The sequence below is a fragment of the Meriones unguiculatus genome, chromosome 2, assembly GCF_030254825.1.
Source record: "Meriones unguiculatus strain TT.TT164.6M chromosome 2, Bangor_MerUng_6.1, whole genome shotgun sequence".
Classification (NCBI taxonomy): Eukaryota; Metazoa; Chordata; class Mammalia; order Rodentia; family Muridae; genus Meriones; species Meriones unguiculatus.
Window position 1 is genome coordinate 19,976,222 of NC_083350.1, and position 24,100 is coordinate 20,000,321.

Genomic DNA, 24,100 nt, shown 5'->3' on the forward strand with positions numbered 1-24,100 from the left:
TCCACACAGGGGCAACACTCCCTGCCAAGCTTCTCTAAAGACAGACTGAGCAGGGACATCTCCAGGGCTTTCACAATCACATGGAAGGGGTTTGTCAAAGCACCACTGATGAAAAGGCCTTGTGAACTAGTGATTCCACTGTTTAGTTGAAGCCAAATAAACCTGTTTTTTGGCCAGTTTCTTTGACTCAACATGAGGGCCTCTCAGTCATATGCAAAGATGAAATGGAGAACCTTTAAGATAAAAAGGAAAACAGCTGGAGGCAACGGGGCACACCGGAATTGAACAAGCTGTCTAACCAGGTAGTTATGTCATAGGATATAAAGACTTTTGTGGACAGGCTGAGAAAGAAGCCCTCCCACTTCGGTGTTGATGTCTCGGGAGCTGAGCACGCTATCCCATGTCTACCCGCTCCTGCCTTCTGCTTTGTCCACATGAGAAAACAAAGGCGTTTTAAACTGTTATCATCCATAGCTCAAAGGCTCTATATTTTCAGTTCATAACCAGGATCAAACGAGGCTACCAAAGTGTATCTCTCGGGACTATTGCTGTAATAGTTCCAAAGACAGGCAGATGCCAGAACATCTCTTGAGGCATTCCCTGCTTAAAATGGCAGTTTCCTGGGTCCTAAGGAGGTACCACGAGAACATGGATAGCAGTCACATGTTTATTAAGCCTCAACAGAGCACCTAAGGAAGACACACAGTAGACAGGGCACTAATAACTATCCTGGATCTGAGGGCAGTGACAAAGGCTTTAAAAAGGCCATTAAGATGACTAAGCAGGGACATGTGTGTGCAAGCCTGACACCTGAATTTGATCCCTGGAGCACAGAGAAAGGAGAGACCCAGCTCCTGAAAGCCATCTGTCCTCCGGCCTCCACAGATATACAAGGACATACCCATACCCACATGGTGTTCTTAAAAGAAATTCCGAATTTAATTCCCACCCCCAGAGTCAAGTAAGAAGTAGTGTACTAGTTCACTCTCAGAGGCGCATCGTAGGTGAACTTCTGAGACTCCATCTGCCCAGTGAAGACTGTAAATAACAGCTTCACTACTAAATGAAAACAGCACCATTTAGCTTCCTACCCTGTTCGTCTTCGTAGACAGAAAGCCTTTCCCTCAGCCCGTGTTCTCCCGCTGGCCTGATTCATGCCACAGCACTATTCTGCAGGACTGAAAAACTTCTGACCGTAAGCTGGAGCCTGGCCTCACAATTTTATCCAGTCTTGGCATGCTGTCCAGAATTCGAGGTCTCTTGGCACACCTAATCCTTCACGTTCAAAATCAGCAAGTAAAATTATGGACATTCGAAATGAAGAGAGGGACTCCCGCCCTGCCACCCAGGGTGGGCTTTCTTCTCTGCCTGCAGCAGGGGGGCTTCACGGCTTGCTGGAGGTGAATCCCCAGCAGACTGAGTCTAGGACAGAGGTTCTCAACCTTCCCAATGCTGCCACCCTTCAACACAACTCCTTCTGTTGTGGTGACCCCCACCCCAGCCACAAAACTTTTCATTGCTACCTCATAACTGCAACTTGGCTACTGTTATGAATCATATTGTAAATATCTGTGTTTTCCGATGATTTTGGGACGCCCGAAGAGGTAGACGTGTGAAGAATGGCTGATCTAGGGGAAAGAGGGTTTCTCTGCCTATGGCTTGTAGTAGCACACTCAGAGTGCCAAAAGGACTGGTTCTGCTACAAAAGAGAGCACCAAAAGGACTGGAAGTACAGAAGGGCACAGGAGGCTGGCTGTTGAAACTGCAGGCTAGCTACTTGAGAGAATACTTTGGAAAGGCTGGAGAGGAGAAAAGCAGAGACAAAGAGGAGAAAGTCTGGTCGGAACAGACACACAGTGGCAACCGCCACCTGCTGACTTGCTCAAGGACCAGCACAATGAAGGCTCCGGCCTGTGGGTAAGTGTGAACACCCAGCGCAGCAACCTCACTGCCCGACCTCTCAGTCTGCATCTGCTTGTCTCATGTTCTCATTCGCTGACCGAAACTGAGCTGGGGCACACTTTTATACTTTGTTGCATGAAATTTAGCTCTCGGTTTTCAAAATAACAGAATGAAAAAGTACATACTTCTCTCTTTTTAAAATGCACACGATGGGGACAGGAGAGATGGCTCCCTGGTTAAGAGCACTTGTTGCTCTCACAAAGCAGGTCCCAGTGTCCATGGGGTGGCTCCCAACTATCCTAACTCCAGGTACAGGGGATCCAATGCTCCTGCTCTCTACAAGGGGCAGGCACATGTTTGGTACATATACATTACATACATGCAAAACATCCATACACATAACATCAAATAAATCTTAAGAAGACATCTTTTAAAATGTACACCATGAATCTACTGTAAATTATCTGCACTCTTGTCTGTTTGCACTGTAGAGGCCTTAGAGTATCCCCATCTGTCGCCATCACCTACCCCAGTCCCCAAAGCCAGAGAAAGGCAGAGACTCAGGACACCAGGGCTGAAAGAGACAGACAGACATTACTAAACCTACCCTTCCCAATGTTGACAGAAGCCGTGCATCATTTTCAGACAATGATAAGGACAAAAGAATCATAGAGCCACCAGCAGTGAAACCACTGACCTGCAGACACAGTGTAGCAGTAGCTCGTATCAAACTTAGGAAGAAAAAATAAAACTAAGCCACCATTACTCAGATTTTCCAGTACCTCAGGCACAACTATTCCCATCAAATATAGATGAATTATTTGCATGTGAATCTTAAATGATATCTGTTTTGTTTTGTTTTTTTTTTTTCTTTCAGAATCAATAACTTTTTCTTTCTCACACTTAGGGTACAAATCTTTGGGCTTCTCAGAGCTGAGGTTGCCACACCCAGCTAAGAGAGAGCAGCCTTGCTTAGAAGAATTCTCTGCGGTCCTTAGGGGGCCTATATATCTCTGTTGCCCACAGTTTTCAAGGCACATTTTTCTGGTTATCAGTTCTTCTAACTTTCATAAAGCCAATTTTTGTAACCCTGTGCTAACTGCGAAAGTCTTTCACAGACACAGTATGAGTCTCGTTGCACTATAGAGGAGACGCCAGAACTGCAAGGAAGCGTGACCATTGAAAAGAGCAACAGGGGTGACTGCTGACTGGCCAGCAGGAAGTGAGTTATCCGAACGTTAGGAGCCATCAACTTCCTCAATGGCTTTTCAGAATATTATTGATTTCACTTACTTCTCCTTAAACATCAAACAATCTGTGGTGTGGATATTGAAAACCCAAAATCCACCAAACCATAATATGAACTATACCCTAGCAATGGAAGCATATTTTGTCCAGCTGAGGATATGCAACTATAAAATAAAAATTGAATTTAAGTCAGTCTGATTCAGGTATAGAAGTTTCCTAGTTTCTTAGGATCTAGAGGAGACTCTGAATTTATGGGCATTTCGATCATTTTAAGGTTATATATCTTCTTTCCAGGGTTATTGTTGTCTTGGACCATTCAAGGCCATTTGCTGACGTTCTGTATTTCTACCTGAGTACAGTGGAACCTACTCTCTCTCTGGCACTCAAATGAATGAGTTGCTATTTCACCCTAGATCCATCCCTGAATTACAGATCTGGAATAAGCAGAGATATAAAAGAAACATTTAGCTGAGATCAGGCTTTAAAATTTCCATTTTGGACCAGGAAAATGGCTCAGCAGGTAAAGGCACTTGCCGCAAAGCCTAACGAGCAAGTTTAATTGTTGGGACGACATGCTGAAAGGAGAGAAGCAATGCCCTGGGCTATACTCTGACCTTCACACATGCACTACGGTGCATCCTTACTCACACATGCTTCACATGTGCACACACACAAGACAAAGTTAAGTTTTCTTTTCTTTTTTTTTTTTTTTCTTCTTTTTGAGACAGGGTTTCTCTATGTAACAGCCCTGGCTGTCCTGGAACTTATTTCATAGAGCAGGCTGGCCTCAACCTCACAGAGATCTGCCTGCTTCTGCCTCCCAGAGTGCTGAGATTAAAGACTTGCACCACCACCTCCCGGCAAATTTCTTAAAAGTTTTAAAAAAAATTTACATTTGGAAAATACAAGGCCTTCTTGAACGTTAGAAACAGGGGTGAAGGGATTAGAAACAACAATGAAATAAACACCTCTAATGATGAAATACAGGTTATAGTCACAGTGACAAAAGTAAGAGTGCAAAGGACTATCACAGAAGAAAACTCTACAACCAAATAATCTGTGCACAGGGGTCTTTTCTAAGACTGATATTCCAAACAAGGACCATACATGGAGATAAGCTAGAACCCCTGCAGAGAAGTAGCCCATGGCAGCTCAGTGTCCAAGAGGGTTCCCCAGTAATAGGAATAAGGGCTATCTCTGACATGAACTCTGTGGCTGGCTCTTTGATCACCTCCACCTGAGTGAGAAGCAGCCTCACCAGTCCACAGAGGAAGACAAAGAAGTCAGTCCTGATGAGACCTGATAGACTAGGGTCAGATGGAAGGGGAGGAGAACTTCTCCTATCATTGGACTGGGGGGAGGGGGGAATAGGAGAAAAAGGGGGAGAGAGGGTGGGATTGGAAGGGGATGGGGGAGGGGGCTACAGCTGGGATACAAAGTGAATAAACTGTAATTAATAAAAACAAAAAAAATTAAAAAGAAAACTGTTGCAGAGACCATCTAAGAGGCTCCTCCTCACTCCCTGAAAAGAGGTAAGATCAGAAAGCCCTGAGCGCCCAGGCTGTGTAGCAAAGGAGGAGACTCTGGCCTTCAGAGCCCAACCTCACCACAGCAGCGAGAGCTGCTAAAATCTCTAAGAATGACAATTACACTGTCACTTTTCTCAAGATTTCAGAAAGAAGAGAAAAATAATCAAAACTCTCAGGCAAAGCAACATCAAATGAGGACACCAACAAAGCCTCCTCCTGTTCATAATTGCAAGTGCCATATTATCAGCCCAACACATATGAAGTGACAACTGGACAACTCAAGATAAGAAATGCCATTACATACACATACAAAAACAAACAAACAAACAAACAAACAACAACAATGGGCTTTAGGGCTGGAAGTTTAGCTCTGTAGTAGAGCACGTGCTAGACTATATAAGGTCAAATGTATTGAGTTCAATCCCAAAACAGGCAACATGATGATGGGGATGATGGTGACTGATAATAATAACAGAAACAATAATACAAGCAGTAAAGAAGGAATGTCCACCACCAATAAACTTGAAAACAGCCTGCTCATCTAATTGCTTCAGAATACTTTGAACAAAACCTTCCAGAGTTGGCTGGTTGCTGTTTATTAATATTTACATTTCTACATCTGACCTAGTGGGCTTGCAAAAACCCATCTGCCCAAGTGGGCTAGTAAAACTACCCAGGCTTTGAAAAGATGATGTTTCTTTGCGGTCATGCCTCCCTCCCCTTGTACATGAAGATTTCCAAACACAGTTTTCCTCATAAAGCCAATTCATTGGGCATTTTCCATCTTTCACTGAAGAAAAACACGTTAGCATCTTCTGAGAATGTGTCATTTGAAAAAGTCTGCGTGCCCTGCCTCTGCCACTGTTGTGGGAAGGCTCTCAATGCTTCACCTTTATGCTGGGGTAAACTTACGGTAGCCATAAACACTCTAAAGTAATACAAACCTAAATATTCCTGCTAGGCAAACAGAGCAGTGGAACTGAATTCTAATGAGCCAGCAGCTGTCACAATATGACCACAGTAACCAAATCAAAATACCAACGGCTAACCCAGATGAGACGCAAAGGTCATCCTATAAGCCAGCAGCTTTCTTCAGTTCTTCCCGAATCCTCCATCTAATCCCACAGTAAAATGTTCCGCTGAGCTGGTTTAAAACCAGCGACTCTGGTGGTGAGTTATTCACTGGCCTGGTACAGTCTAAGGACTAGACATGAATACCACAGCTAGGAAACTGAGCCACTCGCACTGGAACAAGTAAAAAACGGCAGCAGCTGACCCTGAAGCTGCCGGCAACTGTTAAAAAGTATCACTTTTCACCATGTCCCCTCACCAATTCCTGAATATAACTTCCTTGGCAACAGGCGCACTCCTCCTCCAACAATGTGGTTTTCAACCGACAGTCTGGAACAATAGAAGGAGAATACATGCTTCCATCCTTCCTTAGACCAACGAGATTCAGCTGACAAACACAGCGCCTACCATTAAAAAAATACTCAGACAATAACTTGCAAAAAGTAGACGCCTGGCAAAAATCAAATTTATGGTCTTAATATAGGCAGAAACAAAAATTGTAAAAAGAGAACACTTCTGAAAAATCTATATTCTTTGTGTACACTCCTTGCCAGGGTTTTCAAACAATTCTAGAATATATAAATAATCCTTTTAAAGACATCGGACTAAAACTTATGTCCCTTTGTCCTGTTAGCATGTTCCAAAGGCTACCTGACTGACCACCTGTGAAGGTTTAATTAAGCTGCTTCATAAGGACAGTGAACAAGTTTCCAATAGATGAAGACCACATTAACGTGATTTGTCCCCTCTATATACAAATCAGTGCCCTGGGTCATATCTAAGGTGAGCTGGTGGTTCTGCCTCTGAGGAACGTGAGCCCACAGCAAACCTCAGGTGGGAGAGGAGGCTATTAGATGGCCAGCGCACTCTAGTCTCTCAACCCCTCATAGCCCGTCCCTTGGCAAAACAAAATCAAAAAGCCACTCACAGCCATTTTTAGCAGAAGTTTGGCTTTTCTGAATTATGTGTTTGTTGCCGGGTTTGCACAGCATCATCTAATGAAACTGCATATATGACAACCACCGCCAGACAACAAGGTCTCTACTGAAGACGACCTGCAGCCAAGGGGGTCATTAGTTCTCCCAACGTAACAAACACACGTGTGCGTGTGTGCACTCATGTATATACAAACATGTGCTCATCTATATTTACACTGGGGATTTCACAATTTTCAGACAGGGTATTATTACTTTCAGATTAACACATTTATTTCTAAAAGGAAAAAAATAATAAGTTCTTTTTTATTTCTATCAGTTGTATCTCATTTGGCCAGAATTTTAAGATAAAGACACGAGATGGACTGAGTTATGTTATTTTGGTACAACCTCCAAAATTTTATTTTATAAAAACTACAGCATTTATAAAAGATCGTACATATGAGTTGTAAAAGTTGAGACTTGTAAAAAGAAGATTTTGTTTATAAAGAAGTTTATGGGCAGACATGTTAACAAGTACTGTACTGTGTCCCTAAAACAGGGTATTGCCATAAGAAAGAAAACAGATCGTAAGTAATAACTCACTCAGAAAAGGAGAGGGATGCAGTTCTCTCTCCAGTCTTTGAAATAAAATAAAACTTTAAAAGTAAACAGTTACAAAGAGAGAGAGAGAGAGAGAGAGAGAAATCAGGTCATCTGCAGTTAATAACTCCTTCCCGTAAAATTAGTGTCACTTATTTCTGTAGCAGACGCCTAATTCAGTCACAGCTTTGATTGATTTGACAATAGAGAATCTGCTCCAATAAAGTGGCTGATTTATTTCCAATGCCATAGCTTTTACCCTAATGTGGCATGGTGGAATAAAGTCTTTGAATATAAAGAAATTGTTTGTAGTTTTAATGAAAACCAGTTAAAGATCCAGGAGTGGACTTTGGAGTGCCCAAAGTTTTAGCAGATTCTGAGAGCCCTTTCAGTATGAGGACAATGTCCACAAAGGTGATAGCATTAGAAAACAGGTTGAACACATTGAACATTCAAGATTCTAAGAGTTCAAACTGCTGGACAGCAGTGGGTCCTACTTCATCTCTAGTTTGAAAATTGCTTGTCTTTAATCTTCTGAAAACCATGTTCTGTCTTTATGTTAAAAAAAAAAAAAGACTAAAAACACCTAACATTCAAACAGGCTTTTTGTAAAAGTACTTTCAGCACCTGGGCAAAAGCAAGGAAGATCTTTGTTCCCAGAGTCAGGCCCTGAGATGCCCAAGCCAATCAAAAAGAGTCTGGGATGTGAGAAATTACCAGAGTGGGAGAGTGTTCAAGGCACCAGCATCCTCGGTTCTTTAAAAATATCTTCTAATTCTTCTCAAAGCTAAAAATGTAAGGCATCTCATACTTGTTTCAATGTCTTTTTCTCCTTTTGTGTCTTTTTGCGCAGTGCACAGTGACCTCTCCCTCTTATAGTGACTTCTTTGACCCAAGTCTGACACTGCCCCGTTAATGTCAGATAAACCATTTAGACCAAGCACAATTCTTTTCTGTGCAAAAATCTGCTTGAGGTGGAAAATGTGGCAGTTTGTAAACAATAAAGAGCCATGTTTCAGACCAGACAGCCTATCTAACCTAGAAGCCCTTACACTGGGAACAGGGGGTAGGAGACTCGCCCACATGGCCACATTTCCCAGCACAATGCAGGGCTCTGTCTAGGCCTCCAAGACTAAGAGTTTAATGGGAAGGAAGGCAGACAGATGAAGGAGAGAAGCTGACAGGGGTTTTCAGCTTATACAACAACCAAGCACAGTGTCAGCCTACTTATATTTAAATAGTTTGGATAAAAAAACTAATTTGTGAAATAGATATCCATGAAGAAACATGGAAAACAGCAGTTATTTAAGTCAGTTGTATGCCCTCCTATATTCTGAAACATTAACCCATCAGACTGCTCTTTAAACTTTCTTACATACATACCAAACTTATAAACACAAGTAGCTTACATATTTTCGGTAACATTTTAGCTGATCACAGAATAATTTCAGAAGTTTCTAAATGAAATTTGTATATTCTTTTCATATTACTTCTCAGGCCACTTTCTTAACTTTATCTCTGACTCTATCGTTCAGAGTTAGGTGAAAATGAACAGAGAAGCAAAGAGACAAGTATTAAAATCATTCCTATTGACACCAAGGATTTTAAACTTGTCTTATCAAATCTAGGTGATAATGCCTTGTCACCTGTTTCCACAAATCTTGAGTTAACTGAGGACTGACTTATTTTTCACCAATAACTGAAAAGATCCAAGGACTCCTGCTTTAGTTAAAAATTAAGACCTCAACATCAAGTTTACCATTTTGAAGTAAAAAAGAGACCAGGAACAAGAAGCTGGATCAAATAGTTTTTTTTTTTTTTTTTTTTTGGTACCCAGTGAAGATATTCAGAGGCAAAAGCTAGATGTTATCCATTAAAAACAACTTTGTGTTAAATACCTGACTTGATAGCAATTAAAAAAAAAAAAAAAAAAAAAACTAAGACAGAGAGAGATTAAAGGACCATGAACATCTTAAGTAACTGGCATAGCTTCCAAGGCTTAGAATCAGGGCACTCTTAAAAAGCATTTGCAATTCCGGTTTCAGAACAATATAATTATTGCTCAGTATTTTCCTCGGAGGATGGTCCGAGAGCTTGTGTCATAAAACTGAACTCCATTTATTGACAGATTTGCGACAGACTTTGGCCAGTTTGAAAGACTACCTACTGTGAAGACCTCCCATTTACTAGAACAAAGATCATTGTCTTCAATCAAAAGGAAGCCACCACTGGGGCCTTTTAAACTATTATGAATTATCCTTTCATTGCTCAGGTTTAGTGCTGTTAAACAAACATCCTGACCGAGTAGTCAAAAGCAGAGAAATATGCTAGCACAGCCAGTCTGCAGGGCATTACAGAGACCTGCAGACAGACTCGGACTGCAAGCAGCTATATTCCTGTCATAAAGTGAAAGGGACGAGGTCTGCCCAAACAGTCAGCATCAGGTCCACACCCTAGCAAAAGCACAACCAGACTGTACAATTCCAACTTGAAGGAGTCACACTGATGACATGTCTTTGCCCAATCACAAAGCCAAATGTTTTATTACACGTATCTGCCACTTCAACTTCTTCACTATGGATTGAGGAAACTCCTTACTGTAAAGCAGCAATTTCTAAGACTTTTGAAGACACAAGTCTACACAGACCAAGTATTACTGAGAGTCTTTAATTCCATGTTGGTAAAACTTAGCACTTGTGGTGCTTGCTGTTCTGCTGACCAACTGTCACAGCCATCCTAATATGATTTACTTATGAATGGGATTTCTATCATTTAAGAGCACCACAGTAAGCTGACTTGCTATTCTTACTCCAAAAAACTGAATGCCTGTCTGAGGCAGATTTCCCCTTCCAACACAAAACATAAGCTTTCTTCCAACAGTACGTGTTAAAATAAAACTTTTCTTACTTTGTATTCTGGAATTGACAAAAGGTGGAGAGAGATTGTCATGTGACCCAAGATCCCTGCTGGTCATGTGGTCATAGGGAGTCCCGTCTCCATAGTTCTGCAAATAAAATAACGGAGTTAAGACTTCTTGGTTTGCATTTAAAATTACACACATAAACACACCAATACTGAAATCTCTCCTGCCAAAAGAAGTTGTAGTTGGTTATTATTTGCCCCCATGAAATCTCACTGTAAGAACTTGTACTTTCCTGTGCATAGTAGGTTAAAGAGAACTCCTGAATCCTCAGAATTCAAATGTTTTCGATAGTAATAGCTGCCTACTACTGATATACTGATAATGGTAACAACTGCATAAAAATTGTTGACATGATTAAATGAAAGAATGCATGTAAAACACCAGGCAGCTATGAAGTAAAACTGCATACAATGAAAGTTATTCCTTCCCAAAACCTACGTTAAAGCAAGGAGAAATGCTTCACAGCTTTCAATGACTGGCCTCTTGTAAAAGCAAGGTAGGGCTGCTTAAGCAACATTTAGCTTCCAATGTTACAGTGGCAATGTTTTATTTTAGCTACTGTTGCAGCTGCAAAATGAGTGGCTCGTTATATTAGTAATTAACACATAGGAATGTGAAGAATATCATACTTGAACGATGAACAAACGTCAAAGCTTCAGTACAGGGCCTGTGAGCTGGCTCAGAGGGAAACAGTGCTACTGCATTCACCTCAAGACCTGAGGTCACACTCCAGAATGCATGTAAAAGTGGACAAAGACATAAGCCCACAATGCTGTTCTCTGACCCCTACATCTAGGCAGTGACATGTGAATTTCCTTCTCCACCCACATATTTAAACTCTCACACAACAATAATACACAGTGTTTAAAGCTTCAGCATGAAAGTCAGTATTTGTTCAGGTAAACAAAATATGCTACACAAAAGCAATTTTAACAGGAATGGGGTTTTTTTTTGGAAGAAAAAAATATAAAAATGATCTTGGGAATTTAAAATTAATACATTGTTTGTAAGCTTTCCAGTCACCTAAATACAATGGAGAAATTCAATAACATATAAGAGTTAAAAAAAACACACACACACACAAAAAAAAAAAAAAACAACTGTGTTATTTGATTCAAATCTCAGTCTATTAAAGAACAAGTGACCAGAAATGGGGTTGGAGGGTGTCTGCTCAGCTGGTCAAACTGTCAATTAACTCTAAGTCAAATTTACTCAGGGGTATCAGTTTGGTGTGTTAGCCAAAGGGTGGAATCTGTCCACACATGAAAGATGGATGCTGTGAGAACCACAAAAACCCACATCAACTCACTACAGAAGGACAGAGACCCTCAGGACAAGCCACTCTGTTCTCACTCGCCTTTCCTCGTTTATGAAAGACTTAGCAAAGATGCTGCTGCAATCCAGCCCTGCTCGGATGTTTATTTGAACTAGACATCACATGCTGAAGACTGTATAATGCTCGTCTTTATTTGTGAAATGTCCTCATCCTACATAGTGCTCTACGAACTTAAAACAGGTTATCTGATTTCATTGTCGGCACATTTCTTTGTGTAGGAGACTGTAGCACCACTTGATGAGGGGAGGAAACAGACACAGCAAGGTCACCGATATACCAGTCTAAAAACACCTATCTTGCGAAACTCCCTGGATTTGGGAAATATAAATTACAGTACAGTGATTCAAATCATTCACCAATATAGCTCTTATGTGTATGCATATATTTGTGTGTGTGTGTGTGTACACAATGTGGGAGTGTGGTTGTGTGTACTCACTTGTGTGGGTCACGCATGTATATGAAGTCAAATTCAGGCATCAAATGCACAGAATAGGGCCCGCTAACTGGTCAGTGATCCCCAGGTGCAAGGATTTTGAGCACACAGTACCTTCCCTTATTTTTCATTTCTTTTGTTAACAATGAACTATGGGAATCAAACCCTAGGCCTTACGATTGTATGTAAGCTCTCTGCCAACTGACTAGTTTCCCAAGTCCTACCAATGTATTTTTCTCTCTTTTAATTATACTTATTTATTTGTTTTGGATGTGTGTTGTAGGTGGGAGTAGCACACATGTGTGCCACAGCATATGCAGGTTAACTCCAAGACAACTTGATGCTCACTGTCTCTCTACTGTGTAGGTCCCAGGGATCAAGTTGGCAGAGTTAGCAATAAACATCTTTCCCTATTGAGCCAGCTCACAGGCTTTTTAACCTCAATAAAAATTGCAGCTTCTGGAAACTGAACATAAAAGTAATACAGAAAAGATTATCTAAATGGACCCTGTTTGTCAAAATTCAATTGAAAGTCCATTATATATTAGCCTACATGTTCATTGTAAGACACTTTGAATTTTAAAAGTAAGCTAATGGTAGGAAATCAAGAGTAAGAAGTCAATATAAAATCAAAAATTTACTATGAGAATTTAGCTCAGTATTTACAGGGATGTACAGAATCACATATAACTGTACATAAAAAGAAGAAACTAAGAAAGCCTGAGTGAACAGAACAATGGAGGGACCTTCCGTCATCCACACTTGCTGTCAAGGGATTGGATTTATTTGTGCAAGTGCAGACTGTAACATGAGGAGGAGGAAAGATTTCCTCAACCCATCCATATAATGCATTAGAATGGCAGGCTCGACAGCTGCTCCAAGGCTCAACAGAGTTCCTAGTCGGCTTAGAGATCCTGCTACACCCTGAAGACCAGCGTGAGGCTCCCGGTGCCAAGGACAGGTGCACCGTGTTAAGTATGACTGGCTAAAATAGCCTTCCTCGCAGCTTGATGGGCCATCCCCACCTCCAGTGACGAGACAGAGCCCTCCCCAATGCAACACGATGGGACATGTAAGATGTCCCCTCCCCGCTGACTGCACCAGCCAGAGAAGCAGGAAGGAGGGATGGTCGTTTCACTGCGCTAAGTCTTCTTCTAACAGGGGACATTGTATGTGTATTGTGAAACCTGCTCCAGGCCTGGAGGACCTTAAAAAAGTGCATTAAAGATGCCATTCGTAATAGCCTGATGGATGGAACAGCAGCATGGCCACAATGTGAAACCATGTGGATCTGCTCTGCAGATCATACTAAGAGGTTAGACTCTCCGGGTGTTACTCAGAAGTCTAGTCATGACAACATGTGATGGGCAAATTAGGATTTATTTAAATTCGGTCTGAATGCAACAAAAGACTTTCTATCAAATGGCTCATGGCTGGCAAAGGTAAAGCCATGTGTTTGATAGGAGGTTTCTCTTCTAGGTAGCACCAACGCAACAGGTATAAACTCAGGTGTGGTAACCAATCAGAGCACAAATCCCAGAAATCTGGGTGTCATTAAACTGATGATGCATACAGATCTCTGCAGCTGTGTGTATGTGCGTGTGTGTGTGTGTGCGCGTGTGCGCGCATGTGCATGTGTGTGCATGCGTACATGCACATAGGGTGCACCCTTGTGTGTGCATGCCTGATGCAGCCTGTAAGAAGCTTAATTTACATATATGCCATGTCTGCTTGCAGGAAGAAAAAGATTAGATATACTTACCCTGGACGGGCTTGGATGGCCTCCATTCCCCCAGGACCCTGAGCTACTTCTGTCTTCTACATCTAGGGACAAGAGAGAAGTTCTTTAGGCTTTCTTGCAATAATTCTTTCTTTTTGTATATGCACTTTTAAATTAATGTTTCAAATTAATCTCCTGTTGCCTTTAATTAAGAACCAGGCACAGGGCTACCATGATGACAGTGGCTTCTGACCCATCTACTTAAATTAACTAATTTAAATTCACAGCAGAAGTGAACCGGACCCTCAGGAACCAGAGGTATGCACGTAGAAATTGCTTTTATCCTCCACAGCATTTGATAGCCTCCCTTGTGAAAGATAGGAAATTGTGCTTAAAGTTTTCTTAAAATCTTTTGGGCAAAACAAGCTCAAAAGTACAGGAGCACAGTTTTAATCCAAGAGGAAAGTTAAGCTGAAGTAAATACCCACACTCTCAACATCACAGCCAGAATACTGGTTACTGTTCGTTCTCCAGCCAAGTTTGGTATGGCAGACAACAAAATGAAAGAACTCAGTAGTTTGCTCCCACCAGCACAGCATGAAAAAATGTGGGCTTTTTTTAAAGGTTGTGGAACACCTTCTCTTTCTAACAACAAAAAAAAAAAAGAAAGAAAAGAAAAAAGAAAAAAGAAAGAAAGAAAAAAAAATCCAGGATGTTCCATATAGCCTAAAATCATCATCACCATCACTACCACCACCACCACCACCACCATCATCATCATCATCATTGCTCTGAGTTTGATATAATGCATTTGATCATATCTACCCTTTCCCCAACATATATATGTATATATATATATCTATTTGTATTTGTGTATGTATATATTTGTATATATATATATATATATGTATGTATATATGTATATATTGATCCTGGCTGATGGCACGTGGCCATCACAAACATCCCGTGACAAAATCAGAGGAGGGTGTGAAATTCTGATGGAGGAGACATAATCCTATGTATTGACTCTCCTAACAACTCCCTGATACTGTTTATTCTCTTAATGGTCTACTGTCACTCCTCTCATTACTGCTCGTTTATTATCAGCAGAAGTTATCACAGTATAATTAATTGGCTTATTTTGGGGTACAGAGAAGGACACGGTGTAACAGGATATCTTAAGAGATGGGATGGCAACAGCAACTAACTTACTGGTAGAAGTTTAAATCTCCACCCTCCCTCTATCCCTCTGTGTCCTTTGCTTCCTGTACCTACTCTTTCTCCCTCTTGCTGCCTCCCTCGCACTCCTCCTCCCTCTTTCTCTCTCACAGTTACTCAATTCCTCTTGGCTGGTAGTTCAGAAGATAAGAAGTTACAGGCAGATGTCCCCAGTGGACAGTTAGACTTGCTGCATGGCAAGCTTAAGGCACAGAAAGAAAGCTCGGGAGACCACATCAAGCCAGAGAGCAAGGTGTAAAACTTCCCCCAAACCTGCTGTTTAACAGCCCAACATTCGACCCTATCCTGCACACACTGAGCTATCGTACACAAAGAAGTCACTTACAACCTGCAGGGATTTTCACCAGTTAGTTTTGTATTGTGCACAGTTCTCTTGACTCTTAACTAAAATACAAATATTTTCAGGGGAAAAATGAAATCTCGCAATCACTGCAGATTTTTAAACATTCAGCACAACTTGACTTGCTTTTTTTTGTTGTTGTTGTTGTTGTTCTGTTTTGTTTTTCTTTAAATCTTTAACAGCCAACTTGGATCAATGGGACCCTGCCCTTAAATCTGTCCAAAAAGCAAGAAAGGAATAGATTTTATTTTCTCTGTCTGCGATAGATTTCATATTGCTTGGACTTGTCTATTTTTTAATTAAAGGAAGGGGGGACGACTTTGGACTTATAAGATAGGCGAGGGCAAAGCGGAGCATAGAGTTCTACTAAGGAACGGCCATTGGGGGCAGTTTTGCCACCAAAGGACATTGTCCAGTTCCATAGGCATTTTTGCTTATTGCTGGTTGGGCTAGAGGTCAGGAACACTGCTAACCATTCTACGAAGACACAGAGCAGGCCCATACAATCACAAATGAATGTTCTTGCCCAAGTATGGACCCTGCTGGGATACAGACACCCCAGGCCAATGAGACAAGACATGCTAGAACTCGACCTATAACTAAGAATTCTTCCCCCAGTACACCTTGGCTATGGATTTGAACTCAGGCTTGAGCTGAACTGTTCAGTAGACCTTTCTGCTTATCTTCTGTCCACCGAATAAAGGGAGAAAATGATGGTCAACCCAGCAGCCTGCTAATTAGCTGGCAGATAAAACACAACAAAACTTGAGTATTCCCAACTGGGCAATTTCAAAAGCGAGCAAGCCACTAATTAAAAATGCTGGAAGTCGAGCTCTTTCAAAACAGGTTAAATACTGGCTGGGTTCCTCCACAAAGAGATTCCCACCCAATCAGATCTGACTGCTCTTTTCCCATCCTTTCCCATTTCCATCTTTCTCATTTCCTGACCTCATGCTGCTCTGCCTCCCTTCCTGCTTCCTCTCTTTTATTGCTCTCTTTTGAACAGGATCTTCTCTCCCTGGGCTAGCCAGACCTAGAGGATGAGGACCAATCACCAGCTCTGCCCAGTGAGTTATAATTCTATTTTATCTATAGAAAAAAAAATCTATATAAACTGGTAGGCATTTATCTACAGCAAGAAGAAAGCTGGATGTGGCGACTCACAATTCAGGTAAACATGCTACTTTTGGCCATCTGTTTACATCTTCCCTGCCCTAAGCATCATCAGACCTGCCAAGTGAGTGAACATTTCCTCAGTAACCAGTCCAGAGCATCTCATCTCAACGTCCACCCGCCTCCATCCAAATCGTTTCGCATGCTCACTTCAAAGCCAGCTTCTTAGGGTGCACCACAAACACACTGAGCCTGGACCTCACCCGTGAGGCAAAGGCAACTGTGTTTATCACAAGGTCCCCAGGCAACTTTCAGGCGCATTGCAGAGGATGAGAACCACAGGATACGCCACTAGAAACAGAAGACAAATCCCGCCCACACCACTGATAGCAGCTTGCCTCACCCGGTTCCTTAAAAGGGTTCTCCGGTTGATGGTAGTGAGCTCAGTGGTTAAGTGCACATACTATTCTTACAGAGGACTCTGAGCACCCATATCAGGTAGCCCACAACTGCCTGTAACTCCAGTCCCAGAGTATGTGACATCCTTTGACGTCTTCATGTGTGTGCGCGCGCACACATACACACACACACACACACACATAATTTTAAGTCCTCTAGAATAAGAAAAAAAAAGGAAAAAAGAAACCTCTAACTCCACATGATCTTGTCTCAACAGCATCCCAGTGATACTCGCTAGACCCTGAACATGGCCTATGCTTGCCTACCGCTCGCCCCCGCCAGACACTGTATGGCCTCGATGTCCACATGGTTTTGTTCTTACTACTCCCTATGCATAGAAGAGGTGTCCAGCTTTTGACACTGCGCTGTAGAAATCACTGATATCTACAAAGCCCATGGTTGAGACCTACAGAACTGGATTTAAAATAATACAAAACAAATCCCTGCCCTACAAAAACAAACAAACAAACAAAAAAAAAAAACTAAGGTGCTTTTGCTTTTCTGCAACAGGGTCCCGACATGTAGCCCTGACTGCCCTAGAACTCACTAGAGTTCACTTTGGAATCAGACTCCTAGAGTTCCACCTGCAACTGCCTCCAAGTGTGGGATTAAAGCCATGTGCCACTAGGCCCTGCTAAAACCTCAATGCTTTAAAGTAAGTTCATAATTCTGTACAAGCCTTCTAGCCTTCTCTGGCCACATCTGCCCTGACGGCCATGGGTAGGCATGCTTAACTGTTCCTGCCCTCTCAGATGAAGTAAGCCTAGAAGGGTGAGCAGCCTTGTGCTGGCCACTTACAGGCCCTAACAGCACGCCAGTTTTACATCTGCGAGAAGTGAAGATTAGGTGGGCTAGAACTGCACCTGACGTGTTAGTAAACAGAAGCAGTAAGACACATGCACAGGTGATATGGGATCAAGATTCCGTGTGTGCACCCAACACACACCTCAGTGGTTTCTGACTTCTGCACCAGTCAGAACGCTCCCTCCAGTCCACCAGGTGAAGCGAATGTATTTAATGCACATTTTCTACCCACTACTGTAGCTATGAAACATTAAAGAACAATATTCAATAAGTAAATTGAACAAACATTTGAATGAATCCAAAGGTAACAACGTAACGCGTAAATAATAAAGCCAGTATATAGTGATTCTATCAAAATAGACAATACAATGGGCCAGATGTTTGCCTGAGGCACATGGAGACTTCAGAAGCTATTATATTGACTAAGTTAAAAAGAAAACTTAATGCAATTATCAGAAAAGACAAAAATTGTTCAGGAAAAACAAAACTAACACATCTTAAATTTGATAGAAAATTTAAGTTCTCCAATCAGAGGTCAGAATAGAAAGGAATAATTTATTTTACCTATGAAAATCAAACTTGGGGAGTTGCTGAGGCTGGGTTGATATTGCAGACATTTCTTCTACAAATAAGCCGGTGGATATTTGCACACTCCATCCCAAGCTGCGATTTTCCTATTTACCTATTTACTTATTTATTATATATAATTTATATAAATTTATATTGTATTTATATAAATATGTTTATAAATATATACCTTACAGAAAAGAAACATGCTTAACTACCTTTTAACACCTTGAATGGTACAGAGCAAAGGGTGGGCTCATTAGTTCCTTACTGAATCAAACAAGTGATGAAGTGATTTTTTTGTATAGGAAGTGCTCCTGTCTTGATTATAAGACAAAACAACCAGTGGGGAAAGATCAAGGCAACATAGTAGCAAAAGAAAAACGTGTGGATGAGAGCGTGTGAAGAGACAGGCCCTGCCACTCCTGTGGTACAAAAACACTTGTAGACGGAACAAATTACACTTTCAAAAGATCGAAATGGATACAATTGCCTGAGCTTTCTCTGATATTAATACAAAGTAGGATAAGCCCAGCAACTTTGACAGATGTGTAGGTCACTCTGAAAGTGGCCAAGACATTAGGGAACTCTCCACTCACTTGGATAGCTCTGGAGTCCTTCTAAGGCCCCTTCACTACCAAATTACAAAAGGTTGTCTGGGCAGGAGTTAAACAGAAGCTGCCACTGGGAGGTAGGCTATTCCGGCAGAACCTTCCATGGTTTCCCATCCATTCCCTGTTCTTCAAGACCTGATGACTTGGCTCCCTACTTGGCGGACAAACAGGCTGAAACTAACAAGGAAACTGGATAACGCCCGAAGCACTGTGCTGGGAGCTGAGAACGGCCTTAGATTTGAAAGGCACTCTGCTGTGCCCATCACCATAGTCCAAATAAGTCACTGGCCTCTCTGAACTTATTTTTGTGAACCATAAAATAAGCGAGTTCGATTTCCATTCTTGGAAATAGGACAGGCTAGTATATTTGGATAACTCTCCCACAGAAGACTAAAAATGATGGATAACAGCTTTTTTTTTCTTTTACATCTTCTTTAAAATACTAATGAGCTGAAAAGATATGAAAGTTCCATCAAGACAAAATCAAAGGGAAAGCTGGAACCCAAGGGTTCAAGAAGATTTTTCTGCCCTGTGGACATAGGTCAATTTAGAAAATTTGGTTGTGTTTTCTTTTTTGAGACAGGGTTTCTCTGTGTGGCCTTGGCTGTCCTAGAACTCACCCTGTAGTGCAGGCTGGCCTTGAACTCACAGAGATCTGCCTCTGCCTCATGAGGGATTAATCAAGAGGAATTAAAGGTGTGGGCAACCCCGCCAGGCCAATTTAGGAAATTTAATGGCCTCTTGAAACAAACCATGAAAAAAGAGCAGAACCTACCCAAAGGCAGACAAAGGGAAGACAGTATTGGCCAGCTAAAGGAGATACCTTTATGGTAAATGGCTGATTGACACTTGGTAAACATTAGGAAGTACCATCTCCAGAACAAAACCTCAGCATCCAATCCCTCCTGAGGACACCTCATCTGCTCGCGGCCTCCAGAACTGAAGTGCTCTAAGCCCCTTGCGAACGGCGAGTTAAGGACGTCTGAGTCTCACACTTTTCTAATTCCTAGTTTTGCTAAAAAGACCAGAGGCTTCAGCAGAGTCACCTGGAGAATGGAAAACCACACAATGGTGGGGATGGACGGAGGCCACTTTCTCCACGAAGCTCTAAGGCTTTATCATAAGCGAGAATTCAAACAATTCCATTTTCTCAGTAGGTTCAGTGATCTTTAAAATGTTCATCTTATGTCTTATGACTACAGCATCTTTCTGCTATCTGAATGAAGTGCTGTCTAAAGTTATACTAGCGGACCACAGACCTACCCAAAGAAGGCAGACCAAATATTAAGGAGGCATATTCTCAACGAGTATGAGTGCTAACTGGATACCCTGGTTCTATGTAAAGCTTTGAATTAGTTCTTTCATTACTTTAAGGCTAGAACACACTAAACACCCAAGACTCTAGAGCACCCTGAAATCGCAGACAAGGCGACAGACACTTCGCATCACTCAAATGCCTGCTCCTGGGGAGATGTACTGGCTTCTTACTGAACACTTCCACATATCCGAAAGCGTGCAGAGGCTAAGTGTGCTAAGTTCCTCCGAGAAAGATAATCCTTTTGAAACAGGTTAGCATCTACGCTGTCTTGAGTCCTCTCTGCAACAACAGGAGCTGTTACGTACCCTCCACGCCATCATGGAGACTCACAGAATGTGTACATCTGTGGCTCCTACTAATTCCCCAGCCCAGGAAGAACCCTTGGCTGAGCCCTCTGCACAAACTGAGATGGCATATGCTCTCCGTCAGTGCCAGATGAATTTAGAGTTCAAAATATTTCATCAGCAAAGAGCGTGTTAAGGACGTGCACATTTTCATTAGCACCCAGCACAATAAGAGCTCTAAGAGGAGTGATTTGAAGGCAAATTTGAGGACTAGTGCCGACATGGGGAGAGTTGAGGCGCTCCTAACACTGATAGACCATGTCCACACAACCACGACTGCTGCTGTTTTCTATTAGGAACAAGATGGGGTGCTTAAGCGTGCAGGAATCTGTGCAAGGACGGGCACTGAGGAGTATCTCCGGCACTTACCAGAGCCGACTGAGCAAAGGACGAGCCAGTGATACCTTCCACGCACGCTCTAAGACACAGTGAAGAGAAGGCAGACCTGGGCTCCCCTTGTTCAAATCACTACTGTCAGCTCTGGCTTTCTCTGGGCTTTCCATATCAGATCAGAAACTGCAGGTGTGTGTGTGTGTGTGTGTGTGTGTGTGTGTGTGTGTGTTGAAGTGTACATGCCTGGAAGTACAGTGCAGATACTGCAGAGAACACAGGGTAGAAAATAACTTGTTTGGAGTGGGATTACTGTAATGCTTTTACCTTTTATTAAGGTCAGTTAGTATGCCTTTTAAACACTATTAAATAACAAAAAAAATGTTATCCTAATAAATAAATAAACAAATAAACAAGTGTTATTTTTCCTGAGTTTATAAACTCCTTTTCCAAAGTTCGTATTGGACATGTGGGCACATAGAATGGAATAAGTTTCACAGTATGAATCAGAGAGAGAATTTTCACAAATTCAGGTGACAGTAAAATAACACATTACTACCATGATAAAAATATGTCCGAAATTCTACAATCCTCTTAAACTGCAAGGGAGATAGTTAAACTGGAAAATCCAGACAAAAGTCATCTACAAATTGTACTCTGAAGCAGTTCCTGCAGTTTGGAGCTGACCCTGATAATCTAACTTGAAAAATACTCGCTTGCCTAATCAATGGAAGATGTGAGAGACTTGACACCATGATTGACGCCATGATGGGTCCAGGCAGCTAGGATGATATGATCTTCCCCTGAAGGGAAGTCCTGAACAAGAGCTCAGGAACCAGAGAGGCCATGAATAGAGCAATATAAACTGTAACCCTAAAAAGTAGTCTCCCTAAAACAGCACAGTGGGACACTAAGGACCCAAACCAGGTGACAATGACAGCCTGAAGTCAGCTGTGGTACCTGAAGCTTGAGGCTGAGGATAGCCACCAAACTCATCTCATAGGGACACCCGAAAGGATCCAAGTAAACGGGGAGGCTATTGTGGGCAAGTTCCTCTGGCAAGGTGAGCAAAAACAAGATAAACATTTCAGGAAATAAAACATTAAACAGAGGAACAAATTCAAAGACGTGCTTCATTTCCTACGCCTTGAGCATACAACTTACACGTATATTTGTAAAGTCATACATGTAATGTTTGTGGTGCGAAACCACCAATACAAAGAAACGGAAAGCGCCTACATGCTTAATAATGTATTCACTGTATTCCAATAGGGGTGTGGGGAGAACAAAGTTGAAGCTCACAAGAGTTCTGTCTTTTTCCTTGTTTTCCCCTATTCATCTAGGCACCCTGAAGTGTCATTTGTGAACTTCTGAGAAGAGGGGCTCCTTTAATTGAAATGTTAGCAGGGCTAAAATTGCTAGGTATAACCACAGTGGTGGTCAACTTCTTCCAAATGCACAAAAGACATTTTATTATTGTTTCCTACTTTTTTCCTTCTAGTTCCCTTTTTAGGGATGATGATGATGATGACAATAACAATACATTTTTTTAAAGGAACACTTCTCCCATTTCTTGTATTCTTATCTCTTCTCATTCTCTGGTTTTGGTAAAGCCAACACTTTTCAGCATTCAGAAATCCAGCTTTCTAACAGTCACTTATGTATCAAATAACTACCCAACCACCAACTTTCCCTTTCACACACACCCCATCGCACCCCAGATTTCCCTTCCATCCTTTCCGCATTTCTATCTATCCTTCCACCTGTGTTCACACACACAGCCTATGACCTGCCACAGGCAACCAACCAATTCCACATGTTTTCTTCAGGGGTCATGTCTCAGTTTTAGGCCAATTTTCTCTGTATTTGGGCTCAAATGTGCAAACCACACTATATTACTCTGCAAAACATCAATGAGAAAGCCTAATTAAGTAACACTGACAGATAAATCCATTTCTTGCACAGTAATCAAATCAAAGCAGGTTGACATAACACAGGAACTTAATATAGTTATTCCCTTGTAATTGGAAAAAGGCCCTTTACTCCTCATTAAAGCAATCTTCTGGGTATCGGCAGAATAAGAAGGCTCAGAGCTTTAGAACTGCCCTATAAAAGTCTCAAGGTGCAGAACCCTTCAGCAAACAGACCAGATTATCTGACTCCTTGATCAAGGCAGAACACACAGTTCCTCCCACTTTCAACAAAACCCTTTCTCTCTTACAGTTAAAAAGAGGGGACACAGCATCGAACACATGTGCACCCAAAAGCTCTTAGAACTATAGAAACTTCATGCTTTTATGAGTCCATGTGCATCTGATATCTCTCAAAAACAAATCTGAAATACTTTACTAACGTGAGGTCGCAATGCTGAGGCACAGGCCTCTCTTCCCTTTGCTCCACGGGCTCAGTGGTCTATGCTGCCTAAATACAATCTGATTCGTAATCATATATAACCTTATGCATGAGAATTATGAAAACATGGAAGATGGATATATGCAATATCTGTGGTTTATCAACACACTTACTTGGTCAAATGTATATTGCCCTGACTAGCCCAAAATCTAGAAAAAGTGTAATATTATTGTACCATGTTTGAATCCCCATATTAGACAATCTTCAGGCACTTCTTTGAACATTGGAGAGCCTGTTATTTACTGTTGGCCACTAAGCAACCTCAAGATGATTTTAGCGACTCTTCCAGAAAGTAACGCACGACATAAACGCTATTTGGTGGTCCCACATTGTTGGCTGACCAGCAAAGTCCCTAAGGACCCTCATTAGAAATTACAGCTATCCTGGCTTCCGCTGGCTACTAATCAATAAAAGATCAAAGGTTGAGAACAAAAGGAAGTATTTTTTAAACTCCTCCCAATGGTCACTAGTGTTCCTAATTTTAACTACAATGCAGCTTAAGTTATATGTTGTTCCTGAATAATTTGCAAGCAGGAACATATGGATTATTTTTTACTTCTTCATTATTCAGTACCTTTATGTGACAGATCAGTAAGTTATCAAAATCAGGCGGTTCAATACTTTTGATATATTATCCACCTTGGAATTCATACTCCAAACTGGTACCACCCATGCCTGTGAAGGAGACTATGTCAAAAGATCGTGCCGTGTATTTAAACAGCACACCGCTTTGTTTCGATTTTGAGGGGAAGTCGCTCCCCGGTGCTCCTCTAGATGATATGGAGCTTCAGAAGAATACATACAAGTCCAGGTGATACTTCCTCATGATTTCTATCCAAGTGAATACAGCACAAGAAAAGGGACCCTGTGTGTTTCTAAGG

At 41.7% G+C, this 24,100-nt stretch overlaps 1 protein-coding gene across 6 annotated transcripts in view; it reads right to left on the reverse strand.

Annotated features, from left to right (window-relative positions):
• Tcf4 (transcription factor 4) overlaps positions 1-24,100 on the reverse strand; it is a 339,325-nt gene that overhangs the window by 209,328 nt on the left and 105,897 nt on the right. For all 6 annotated transcript variants that reach the window (XM_060377099.1, XM_060377094.1, XM_060377098.1 and 3 more), the window contains exons 3-4: positions 13,722-13,783; positions 10,175-10,271 (exon numbers count right to left, since the gene is read on the reverse strand). In XM_060377099.1, the coding sequence (XP_060233082.1) occupies positions 10,175-10,271; positions 13,722-13,783 (159 nt within the window). The remainder of the gene's footprint in view (positions 1-10,174; positions 10,272-13,721; positions 13,784-24,100) is intronic.